General features: G+C 40.5%; 1 protein-coding gene across 1 annotated transcript; it reads right to left on the bottom strand.

Annotated features, from left to right (window-relative positions):
• Positions 1-992: 992 nt before the first annotated feature.
• On the bottom strand, positions 993-2,046 carry LOC311081358 (epidermal differentiation-specific protein-like). The gene has a single exon (XM_084111904.1). It carries the CDS (start codon positions 1,989-1,991, stop codon positions 1,473-1,475), a length of 519 nt encoding a protein of 172 aa, XP_083968030.1. The 5' UTR covers positions 1,992-2,046; the 3' UTR covers positions 993-1,472.
• Between the last annotated feature and the right edge of the window lie 11,567 nt (positions 2,047-13,613).

Genomic DNA, 13,613 nt, shown 5'->3' with positions numbered 1-13,613 from the left:
AGATTGTTTTGGCTTTATAGCGGTTCTTTAATAAAGTTATTTTCCAGCTAAAGTTAGTTTTAATTGTTTCGTTTCCGTCGCAAAGATCATTTGTTATTAAATTAGGGGCCGCTAAGACGACACCATTCTCTCTACACAGACTTTAAACGCGAACCTGTGATAAACGCTGATGGCGTTCACATGCGCATTAAGAATTGGTTCTATAAAATCTATATTTTTCTGTATATTGTATTGTGTTTAAGGTTTATATGGTTTTTTGGGGGGTTTTATTGTTTGTATTTTAGATGCATTGACATTTAACTTTATTTGTCCTATGCTGAAAGTTATTTTTCCAATGTTTTAGTAAGTTTTAAAACCCTCTGATTTAAGGTTAATTTAACTGCAGCCACAACTATATTATTTTGTTTTATAATTTTGTATGCATTGCTATTTTGATGTTGATTGGTAACTAACAGTTCTATTTCCTTGTGGAAAGCTGTTGCAGTTCTGTGATGTTTGTGGAGATGTTGCTGCATGGTGACTGATGCAGATAAAGAGCTTAATAAAAACGAAAGCTTCACTGCTGCGACAACTACAATCTTGGTGTCCTCCTCATTCATCCAATAACACAACGCAGAGACATTTGGGGGAGGACACTGACGTAGAGGGTTACAGATTATATTCAAATATTCAAATATTATGTTGTTTTTGGAAAATATAAAAGCAGTTTATCAGTGTGTCTCGGTTTCAACACTGTCAGTTCTTACTGGTCTATTCCAGACATCCCACCTCTCCCTTAAATTCAGGGATTCTCACTATTCCTTAATCCCTCCCTATTCTTGCTTGAACGATGGCTGAAACTCTGTATTAATAGCACTTCTCCTGTTTATTGCCTCTTTGGATGACTGACTTCGCTAGAATTCCTCAATTCTAAGACACTTTGGATAAAAGCATCTGCTAAATGAAAAATGTAAATGTAAAAAAAAGAGAATTGAAACAAGGAGCATTATTTCAGAGTCTTTATTTTCTGAGTTGACAGGGTAAAACAGAATTTGTTGTCTCTTTCTCAGCATAACATAAATCCAAAATCCCTTTCAATATTTCACTCTCATTTCTCAACAGGGGAAATACATTAAAATACAATAGGATCTGTAGTAGATCCGTAACAATTCCAAAAACATATTTCATTGCATATGTTTACTGATACTGATCACTACTGATGAAAAGCCAAACAACCAGCAGCTTAAAACTTTTTCTAATAAAATTCATCCTTATTATATAACATTTGCCAAATTAACATGTACAGTATGTCTTTACACAGATATCATCAGATGATAAGGTTGAGTCCAATTGCATGAAGTTTCTTCAGACTTATTGGAGTCAAAGTCATTGTTTCTGGTCAAGATCAGTCTTTCCCCACCACCTGCCTCGTTCTTTCCAAAAGGGATCCGGTTCATATTCAGCTGCAGAAAGCGTTCTTTGAATGATGCTGTCTATGGCCTCGGCTGCAAGGGACGCACATGGCTGGCCACATCATTGAAGGAGAGCGGCACATAGTTGGGAATTCGATCGCCAGGGTAAGAAATAAGCTGGGAACCCTGACGATTGATGTGCTCGTACAGCACCCAGACTCCACTTCTCACTCTGTGGGAAGAAGCTTTGTCACCGAAATCAATGCTGTGAAGATTGGTTTCGTTGCGTAGGGTCACGCTTCTTCCTTGATAGTTAATGTGCTCAAACAGCTGTATTTCAGGGTTGGCCAGGTTATCTGAGACCATCTTGAGGGAAGAAAACTGTCCTTTGTCATCAAGGGTGGCATACTCTCCTTCCTCAAAGACCCGGTGCTTTCCAGCAAAATCCTTGTCATAATATGCCACCCATGGTTTGCCAATGACTTTTATGGAGGCGATGGCGTCGTTGAAGCCCTTCTCTCTTAAGTCGCTGACATCATGGTTGAATTCAGCTGTTCCACCCTCGAAGCCCTCTCTGGTATAAACAATGATCTTGCTCATTTTGAATAATGAATCTAGGAGAGAGAGGCTGGAGAAGGCAAGTGTTTCTGAAGCAGCTTCCAGTGGTTCTGCTGGGAACAGTGACTTACTTGGTGTGCAGAGCTGCCTTTTAAAGCACAAGTAGACCAAAGTGGGCGTTGACAAGGTCATGACAGGACATGTAGGTGTGGAAGCTGAGAAACATGCCCAGTCTCAAACTTCTGCTCAGGATCTACAGACATGTAGCCTAATACAAGGTTCAAAACTCTCTACGAGTTGTATGTTACAAGCTCCTGACTGAAAAAAACAAAACAAAACACTGTATTGTGTTCTTTCTCCTTCTTTTCTTTCTTTCTTTATAAAGCACAATTTAATACAACAACAGTTGCCCAAAGTGCTGTACAAAGAACTTAAATATAATACTAATCATACAAAGAACAGATAATACAACAATAGCATACATACAAATAAACACAAATTCAAAGTAAAACATGCCTCAGCACCTAATCGAGATTAAAAGCCCGGGATAGCAAATGAGATTTTAACCAAGTTTTAAAAGTGGATCTAGATGGAGTCATTCTGATATGCAGTGGTAATATGTTCCACAGTTTAGGTGCAGCGATAGAAAAAGCCCGATCACCCCTAAGTTTCAGTCTGGATCTGGGAATAGTCAAGAGCAGTTGATTAGAGGACCTAAGAGATCTAGCAGTTGTGTGCCGTTTTAGTAAGCCAGTAAGGTATGATGGTGCCAAGCCATTTAATGATTTAAAAACAAATAATAAAAGTTTATATTCAATTCTGAGATGCACCGGCAACTTCTTAAGTGAAGATAAAATTGGTGTAATGTGCTCATGCTTGCGAGAACTTGTCAACAGTCTAGCGGCCGCATTCTGGACTGCCTGCAAACGTCTCACGTTACATTCGTAACCCTGGTTTCCTGAAGAGGGAACGAGATGCTGTGTCGAGACGCTGTGGGAACGCCCCTGCGTGATTGCGTTATGAAGCACTTGTAGAATCAGTCCAATGGTGTGACGAGACGTCATAGGCGGGTGACGTCATAGACCAGGAAACTATAAAGCACACCTGATAACAGAACGCGCTAGCTTCAGTTATGCCGAAGCAAGTCACAGTCATGCAGGGAGTATGGAAGGGCGACGCAGCGTCTCGTTCCCTCTTCAGGGAACCAGGGTTACATACGTAACCTGAGACGTTCCCTTTCAAGGGAACTCGAGCTGCGTCGAGATGCTGTGTGATCACTATACCCACTACGCCATAATAGCAAATGCCTGTTCTGTGTGAAATCATTGTGCACGCTAAGAAGCAAGCACTCTAGACCCTGGAGTGGAGCCTAGATCCAAATCGTTAAATCTAACAAATGTATGCAGTGAGGACCAGCCTGCCACATGACAGATATCATGAAGGGAAACCCCCGATAATAAAGCCTTTGAGGCAGCCATACTCCTAGTAGAATGGGCCCGGACAGCCAAAGGTGAAGGCTGACTAGCCGCTTCATAAGCAAGTGAGATAGCCTCGACTACCCACTTGCTCATCCTCTGCTTGGATGCAGGGTAATCTTTTCTTGGTGACCCAAATAGTGACCTTGGTGACGAATAGTTTTAACCGATTTACGCCACAGGGTACAGCAGATTAAGTTTTTCTTGATCTGGTGTACTGTATTAAAAGGTGGAGGATAGAAGGCCTGCAGCACTATCGGGCCTGCAACATTAGTAGGGACCTTAGGAATATAACCCGGCCTAGGGTGAAGAAAGGCTTTCACCATACTAGGTGCAAAATTCCAGGCACGAAGGAGCAACATCTCCAATTCTCTTGATAGAAGAAATAGCAAGGAGAAATAAAGTTTTTAGATTAAGGAGCTTTTTTGAAACCTCTTCAATGGGCCTGAAGGGAGCAAAATCCAGGCCTTCCAATACAACGGCCAAATCCCAAGCCGGTGCTCTAGTGCGCAGTGCAGGCCTCAGCCTCAGGGTGCCACGAAGAACACGAGAAATGAGAGGATCTTTCCCCAATGATGTACCACAGGAGTGTGGTAAGCAGATATAGCCACCACATACACCTTTAAGGTGGACGGAGATAACCCCGCAGAGAAAGGTTCTTGCAGATAATCGAATACTGTACCAACAGGGCAGTTAACAGGATTCAATTGTTGTTCTCCACACCAAGCATTTCAGTGCATACAGTCTTCTCATGGATGGAGCTCTGGATTGGAGTATGGTCTCCACAACCTCAGTCGAGAGACCTGATTCTATGAGCTGGGCCCCCTCAGGGGCCAAGCCCACAGTTTCCACAACTCTGGGTGAGGGTGATAAATAGTGCCTCCTGCTTGGGACAGTAGGTCCCTCCTGATTGAAATCTCCATCTGGGCTACTAGTTATAGATGGGCCCCTTCCCGGCGAACCCTCTCCAGAACTCCCGGAAGCATGGATATCAGAGGAAAAGCGTACATGTGTAGAATGTGAAATGTGAGAGAATGTGTAGAATGTCTACACATGTCAAATGTTTACATGTGAAAAGCGTACACCTGAACCATCGCATCCAGCCCCAGAGGAGCTGGGTGCGTGAGAGAGAATCACATGGGACAATGAGTTTTATCTGAAGATGCGAAAAGGCCGACTTGAGCTTGACCGAATTTCTCCCAAAGGAGCAACACCACCTCGGGGTGAAGTCTCCATTCCCCCGGCCTCTGCCCCTGCCTCGACAGGATATCTGCTCCCTGATTTAGATGCCCAGGAATGCCCTGAGAGACAGAAATTTCCCCTGGGCCCATAGGAGGATCTGATGCATAGGTGCATAGGTGACATGACCTCAGACCCCCCTGATGGTTGATATAAGAGACCAACCATTTGTGTTGTCCGTCCGGACAAACACATGGTGACCTCTTAGGTCTGGCAGGAAGTGCTTGAGAGCTCAAAACACAGCCATAATTTCTAGCTGATTTATGTGCCAAGAAAGTAGATGGTCTTGCCATAGACCTTTCGCCAAGTGACAACTCATGAGCTTCCAGGCTGCCTGAAAATCTACTAAGGGAACCAGTCTCTCGAGTCTGTGCTGTGAGGAGCTCGTAGACAGTCGAGACTCTGGGACATTAGATCGGTGAGGAAGAAACTTCTGGAATGCCACTGATTGTTTCTTCGCCTCCTGAAATACGACTGTATTTACAGCGTTGCCGAATAGACCTCAAGGTGAAAGTGGAGCGTCCAAAAGAACAGATTTTTCTCTATCCTTCATATCAGATAAATTCAACCATAAATGTTGTTACGTGGCCATACAACCTATACACGTCACTACCCAGAATGCATTGAGATCTAAATAATTATGGCGCCCTACAAGTGAATGAATTTTCGGCTTTTTTTAATAAAAACAAAAACATTCGGAGTGTTTTTGTATCCCCTTTTTATAGCTGACGCCCACGTTAATCTTATAAGGCCACTAGTCGGGGTTCCTTTTAAAGTCAACTGAACAGTGTCGTAATGTCAACTGATAACTAATGCATAGGCCGTTGATATTTTTGTGATCATGAGAAGCCGTTGTCTCACAGTCTTTTTACAGTTAAATAGATGCCATTTCTCAAGAATATACGTTACCTATCAATCTTCATAAAAAAAACGAATGCCACCCTTTTCCAGGTAACAATGCAAATAAATAAATAAATAAATAAATGCATCAGTATTCTCAGCCAAGATAAATCAGAAATCGGTGTTTCAATGGCACTATTCATGATCTTGGCAGCTGTTTTAGTCAAATTTCCAAACAAACAAGTTCCAGATGTAATACTTATTTCATATGCGACGATATTACCCAATCACAGAAGTGGGCGTTTACATTGAAGTTTTAAATGAGACACAAGTTTCTATAAAGTATGGGACCCTTTCTTTACCTATCTTGGGGCTGGAGAGAGACACCAATTAACGCTGGGTCTACAGAACCTGGCGTGGAAGGATGATGTAAATTCTTACAATTCTGACCCATTGACTTCCATAGTGTTTTTTCACTATGGGTCCAGTTAACTGTTTGGTTACTGACATTCTTCAAAATATCTTCCTTTGTGTTCAGCAGAAGAAAGAAATTCATACAGGTTTGAAACAAATTGAGGGTGAGAATATGATGACAGAATTTTCATTTTGAAGTGAACTATCCCTTTAACAACTGCAGTTTTCAGGAAGTTTGGAAAAGTCCCAGAGAGAAGTGACGAACTTACTACTTCCAGGAGATCTGCTTCCAAGCAGTTTAACACACGTTTGAAAAAAGATGTGGGAAGTGTGTCAAGGGTGCAGGGTGATGTTTTAAAGGAGAACTCCGGTCAATTTTAACATTGAGCTAATTTTTTTGTACATTTGGAGTTGCTGTCAGTACAGAGAACAACGACAAAAATCGGTGTTGCCTACACCGTGTTATCCTCGTTTTAAAATTTGCACCCTGTTGACTTCAATGGGGCAAGTTTTAAACCTGCTTTTAGCCTCTTAACATCCTTGATGTGTCATTACAAGTGCACAGGTCATGTGAGTGATTCCTTCGGAGTAAACGCGGATGAATCTGACTGCAGTAGATGTGAAAGAAATATATAAAAAATGATGTTTATTCAGCCAGCGCACATACCTGTATTTACATCCTGTTTTCGGTCGAAGTCCACAGTAATCGATTGTCGAGTTCACGCGCATAGGTTTAGTACCTATGATCACGCGCGTGAAGGTCTGTCTAGCTTTGCCTAATTCCACATTGAAAGCATGAAGGCTGTATTTATAGATGTTACAATGGACTACAAGTTTTGTCTTCCGCGCTCTGCTTTTCTGCATTGTCTTTTCATATTTTGTACCTATTGTTGAGTTTCTTCAAGGTGCTTTTTGTCTGCCACTCTTCTTCCTGACTTTCACAGGAGCAATATCTGTAACATGTATGTTCTGTGTTCCCCCCTTCATTGTGTTTTTGGTTTAGTCCTGTGACCTAGTTTTCCCCAGTCTGTTTGATTAGTCATTTGGTGCGTCCCAATTCGCATACTATCCATCCTAAATAGCAATCGAAAATAGAATTAGTACATCCCAAATCGTAGTATGTTGAAATGGTCTACTATTTCCGGTCAGAATCCGAAGTGCAGATCGATGCACACTCTAACGGCTAATATTTCCCACAACCCATCGCGCGTTGGACGAGGATTCGGTTAGAACTACAAAAAAAAACTACAGACATGGAGGATGCGCGAGTCTGGCGGTTATGTAGAGAGGTTTAGAAAAAGGGGTTTGAGTAATTAATTATCAGTATCTAACGTGACGAAAATGTATTTATTCAACGTTGTCTACATTATATTGCATCTGCATTGTGAACTTTTGTAAAGATACATTTAGCCATTAACTTTTAAATGCATCATTATTCATATTGCAAGCACATGAGGAGAGTCTCCGCATGAAAGACCCACGACTTGCAGACGAACGTGCAAATTCATTTCTCTCCGAAACGGTAGGAAATTAAATAAGATTGAATGGAGGATTTTAACTGTGACAAGATGATTGACAGGGCGTAGTATAAGTAGGCGAATTGGGACGCAGCAATTGTGAGTATATGATGACAGAATTTTCATTTTGAAGTGAACTATCCCTTTAACAACTGGAGTTTTCAGGAAGTTTGGAAAAGTCCCAGAGAGAAGCCTGCCCCTAACCGGCTACCTGTATCCTTTTTATTATCCAATTAAGCTCCTTTGTTTGCTACATGTATTTAGTCCCTGTGTTCTCCCTCAGTCTTCGTCCAGTTTCGTCAATGTTATATTGTGTTAAATTGAGTGTTTTCCTGAGTTTTGTATTAAATTCTGTTTATTCCTATTCTCCGTCTTCATCATGCTTTTCACTACACCACGTTACGTAAGTCTGCAGATATGCTCGGTGTTAAAGATATAGCCTTCATAAATAGCACACCAGTGTTCTCATTTAAGCATCTCTTCTTGACAGACATAGATCTAGCTTCAATTGCAGGGTGTAGTAATTGTAGTTGATTTAATAGGGATAGGGATAGTTGACCCAAAAATTCATATTCTGTCATCATTTACTCCCCCTCATGTCGTACCAAAACGAATGGTTTTCTTACTTCTGCAGAACAAAGAAGAAATTCTGAAGAACAACCCCTTTTTTGTATGTGTAAGTGTGTGTGTAACACTCCTCTTTTCTTTCTTTCTCATTCTCATTTTATCCAATGTTTTCAAGATTGGAGCATTACATTGGATGGAGACCTTGATCAGTTTCAGGTTTGTTCCTTAAAGGTTTGTTTTCAAACGAGTTCCAGATGTCATACTTATTTCAAATGCAATGATATTATCCATAAACTGTTCTTGTTCTCGTCTGTTAACAACTCTTTCTTTTCAAACATATGCAGCAACAACTCGTTCATCTTATGTTTACACATTTCAGTCAGTCATAGCGCACATACCTCTGTTAGCTCACTTGTTGATTCCTGTTTCCTTTGCCATGCGGCTTGTTCAAACAATCCAAACATAAAATGAATCCTTAACATTTGTCGTCTATGTTGCTCCACAAATGATCCACAATCCAATCCAATCCAAACAGCGAGTCATTGACTATATTGAACTGGTAAAACATCCTTTGTTGATTTTGTTGGCGATGCTCCTGTACCTTTGTGGTGATGCTGATCCGTCTCGACTCGTAAGAATGAGATGCTCAAGTTAAATGCTGTTCAAGGATATTTATTGTTGAAAAAAATACATAAACAAAACACAAATGTTAAGTCCTATAAGCGTGTTACTGCAACACACGCTTCAAAACGGTCATCCGCACTCTTCTTGCGGTCAACGACTGTTGCGCTGGTATCAGCACCCCCTGCTGGACTGGAATTAAAGCCTTTACAATGAATTTCTCCCATTGCCTGCAGGGGGACTGCACACAATAATAAAACGTATAATAACTAAATGGAAAATGTTAATAACAAATAGAAGTTAAAGAAAAATAAATGAATATGGCTCCTACACTCACACACACCCACTCACTCAATTACTCACACGTCTTGTATTTTACAAATGTAAATAAATGAGCCTAGATAATATTTCACAAATAAATACAAACCATCCTACAAATTGCATAACCTTTGAACGAATACCAAACCTAATGCATTCAAATGCATACCTGTACCACAAACGTGTCCAGGCAGATTTGTGAGAAAATTCACTCCATAACACACACACACACTCACACTAGTCCATGTGGGCGAAGCGCGCAATATTCAGCTCAGGCGATCATGGCTCACGCAAACACTCCACTCACAAAACGCTCACCAGTAAAACAAATCCTGCTCAGATCCCGCTCCGACATTACATTTCTCTGTAGTAGGCTAATTGCTTTCTGTTTATAATGAATTTCCTGAAATAATGCATCTATATTACAGTTGTAGGATTATTAATAGCAGTTATGATATAACATTCTGTGGCAGTCTGTACTTTTTTCTTAATTTAAATGCTATTAGAATGTCTCAATCTTTACATCACTTGAATTCACATTAAGAAAAATAGTAGAAAAGTAGAATTTACTGTAAGAAACATTAGCTTGGAAGGTGGAAAGCCTTTCCCACGTTACTACCTCTGTCCGTCACCACCCTGATAACTCATCGTTGTAGATTCCAGTGTTGCAAGACAGTTTCATATTTATGAAAAACATCCTCTGCTGTGTGGTGTCCTTTAAGATGTTCACACAGTGTGACCATTAAACACTTCATCAATGAAACTTGCCACAACATCCAGAAAGCTGTGTCCTCTTCTGTTTGTCCAAATGTCTAAAGTAAGCGCAAAGCCATCTCCTAAATGCAACAGCTCTCCAAATCTGCCTTCCACCTCGCTAAGAGCATTTGGCATCAGAGTATCATGTACTGTACTGTACAGTAGCTCTCTCTCTCTCACACACACACATCATGTACTGTACTGTAGCACTCTCTCTCTCAACACACTCATCACGTACTGTACAGTAGCACGCTGTGGTATAACCGGCTGGGCAATGCTGACAAAATGACGTATACCCTCTCGTTCAGCTTTTGTGGGAGGTTCATAATCCAAGTAAACCATCTTAAAAAATGCCTCATCTAATTCTTTCTTCCGTGCAATTGACAGAGAGAACTGGGGAATCTGGGGCGCAGGAGAGGGAAACAAATCTTTATATCCCTTTGATTGGTTGCAGTTTTTTCTGTAAATAACAAATATGGGTATATTAGCTTACAATTTACTCTTGCCTACATCTAAATGATAGGCTTACCTAAATATTCTTGTCAGTTTTTTAATAATAATTTAAAGTTGTTTAATAACTTCTGTCTAAATTCAACTTTTAAAAAAAATACATAAGCTACGATTCTGCTGGCTAATTTAATTAGCATGTTGGCTATGGCTATATAGGCTATATAGGTTATTTTTTGTTGCACTGATGATGATGATTGCAGAACGAATCAACAATTCATTAATCCCACCCAATGCCACCATGTTTTAATAATTAGTTTCCTCATTTTAATTTAAGCGTATGCACAATTAACTAGCCTAAAACTAGTAATCGCGAGTGGCCCAAGCATTATCGACTGTCACTAAAAATCAGTGGTAACACTTGAGGAAATGCTAGATTTTTTTTATAGCTGGCAAAGTTAAAGTCTAATGAAATACACTGACACCTTATTTTTGTCCTTTCAAAAGTAACTGAATGCCCTGCTACATATTAGCCTACTACAGTAATCATAATTGTATTTAAAACATATAAATGTACATGTATATGTATAATTATGTCATTCTAAAATATATATTTGTTTATACACACTATAAATGTATTTGAAAGTAATACATTTTCCGCTTAACAAAAAAAAAACAAAAAAAAAAACATTCCGTACATAGCCTAGATCTACGCGCCCCCTCAACACACATAATAAAGATGGACAGTGACATAGAAATTTGCACAAATTAAGCATACGTTCCATACAATTGAGGTATTATCGAAATATCTACATTTTAATAACGAGTGATTATTTAACAAAAGGCATGTAAAACGGTCAGGGTTACATTTTAGACACACACACACACACACACCTCTGAAGCAATAGAAAAGTCCCCGGGACCGCATCACTCGCAACTTGACGAAACCTGCATTGGTGTACAAGGTCGAAGTCCACCATTCTCCAGTTGAATGGTTGCTACACACACATAGCTTAGATGTGTCCGTGGTCGATGGCCAACCAACTGGAACTTTTGCACCACGAAAACAAACGCGCGTCCCATTATTGCCTCTCTCATCTACTACGCGAGATCACAGTTTGACATGTCTGCCATTGGAAAGTTCCACGTGGTGTCATGAATAATTAAGAGAAAGTGTCTTCTCATTGGATAAGAAAACTCAGTACATGAATAATTAGCCGCTTTCCGACCAAGTAGTTCTAGGAACTTAGTTCTAGGAACTGTCCACTTCTAAACAGTTCTAAGAACTACTCTCCCCTAAACTCGGTTTTGCTGTTTGCGTTCGCACTGGCCAAGTGGCCATAGGAACTGGTAGGAGGGGTAAGGGAGTGACGCAGGCACGGTGACTTTTATTTTGACGGCGCGACGGACCTTTATTTTGGCAGCGCTGAGAACGCCAGAGCAAACAATGAATGCTCGCATTCTCTGTGTTTATTAGTTAGCGATCTGTCTAACAGTACTGTTTAATATGTTATTAGATAGAACTGTAATAGAAAGTAGACAGTATATGAAAAAAAGGTTATTAGCCTATGTGGTTGATGTCCAGTGTTGCTAGCTGGGCAGATAAACATAATCATGTTTGGCTTGGTCCCCTCAAAGTTGCGTTGGATTTTCTCTTCAGCATAAAGGTTTAGAGACCCATCTATCACTGTTTTCCATGTTTGTATAGTTTATGGAGTAAATATATAGGCTATAATCTGTGTGTTTACATTCTAGCTGTTTTAAAAATGGCGGGTGCTGGTCTTCCGCGTGCGTTCGGTCAATCAGCGTACACTAACGTCACGGATAGTTCCTATAGTGCTGGTTTAGACCCTACTCTGAAGTAGGACCTAAATTAGTTCCTACAAATGGAGTTCCTAGAACTAAAATCGTTCCTAGTTCCTGCGGACACGCCGACATCCGGGTACTTTAGCCAATAGTTCTAGGAACTGTGAAAAGGTTCCTCCGGTCGGAAAGCGGCTATAATGAGACTCCGATGAGTCATCAAAGTACTATAGTGCTCTGCCACGTCACAGCCTGTGACGTGGACACGATGAAGATTTTAAACCCGGAAGACGAAAATAGCGGAAAAAAACTAAAATTTAACCATTTTCCCCCTACTATTAAATGCTAACATTGTCTTCAATGGTGTTCAACACACATACCTCTGTTAAAATCTCAGAAAATTTGGTTTAGGGTTTCATTTAATAAAACAAGAGAATTAATTAGTTCAACAACGTGGCCATGATTTACTAAAACCAGAGAACACATTTAATTCATGGCCATGATTTGGCCTAAATGAGAGAACAAATTCTTAATTCATGGGAAGGAAATCTTAATTCGTGGTCAATGGCCATGATATATTTTGTCTGCATGTCATAAGCGGGGGTCCGTACAACACAATAGCTACCTTACCGTACCGTACCTATTTATCCAATTTATTACACAATAGCTATAACTTACATACTTTACCTATTTATCTTATTTATTATCGTATAGCTCGCATTTTGCTGCACTACCATGTTTGTGTAGCACATCCTCGTGCTTTCTGGAAATGTGCCGCTTTAGATTCCAATATGAATCTTTGCTAACTCGCTCTGTCTCTCCACACTCCCTTTCAGTTTCTTCTCCCTGCTCGTTCTTAACTTGGATTTTACTGTGCATTTATTTATAAGGCTTGCAACTTCCCTACAATAATATTTGAACTCCATAACCTTTTGCTCCACTCTTGCTTAGCTATATCACAGATTCTCGAACTAGCAAATCACCAAAGTGCATTCTGGGTTGAGCGGGCGGAGCGTTATCTTCAGAAAGGCTCTCTCCGCTCTGGAGGAAATCTGACCGCTCTGATCATCCTTTGAATGAATACCAAACCTAATGCATACAAACGCATACCTGTACCACAAACGTGTCCAGGCAGATTTGTGAGAAAATTCACTCCATATCATTCACACACACACACTCACTCACTCACTCACTCACTCACTCACTCACTCACTCACTCACTCACACACACACACACACACACACACACACACACACACACACACACACACACACACACACACACACACACACACACACACACACACACACACACACACACACACACACACACACACACACACAAGGCATCCTGCTCTCAAAAGGTGTAAACTCTGAATGCAAATTCCCATTGTTAGCAAATGTTTGGGTTTCTGCCCTGGTCTTGGTTCATAAAGAAATGCAACAAGAGGCTCAGGATGTTCCGTAATCGGATCAGCCCACACTGCTGAGACTCCCACACACACACACACACCCACACCCACACACACACACACTGAGACACTCAGCATTATTAAGACTATTCCAGGTTTGCATCTCTTACTCTTTACCTCAGAGCATTTGATGTTATGTATTGATTATCTTTGAAGTGATTTTGTGATTGGCATGATACATTTACCTGACAATAG

The sequence above is a fragment of the Abramis brama genome (genome assembly GCF_963993115.1).
Source record: "Abramis brama genome assembly, chromosome: 4".
Classification (NCBI taxonomy): Eukaryota; Metazoa; Chordata; class Actinopteri; order Cypriniformes; family Leuciscidae; genus Abramis; species Abramis brama.
This window is presented reverse-complemented; position numbering and strand designations above follow the sequence as displayed.

Excerpts from the sequence above, each read along its gene's own strand:
- LOC311081358 (XM_084111904.1), bottom strand. The coding sequence starts at position 1,991 with ATGAGCAAGATCATTGTTTATACCAGAGAGGGCTTCGAGGGTGGAACA.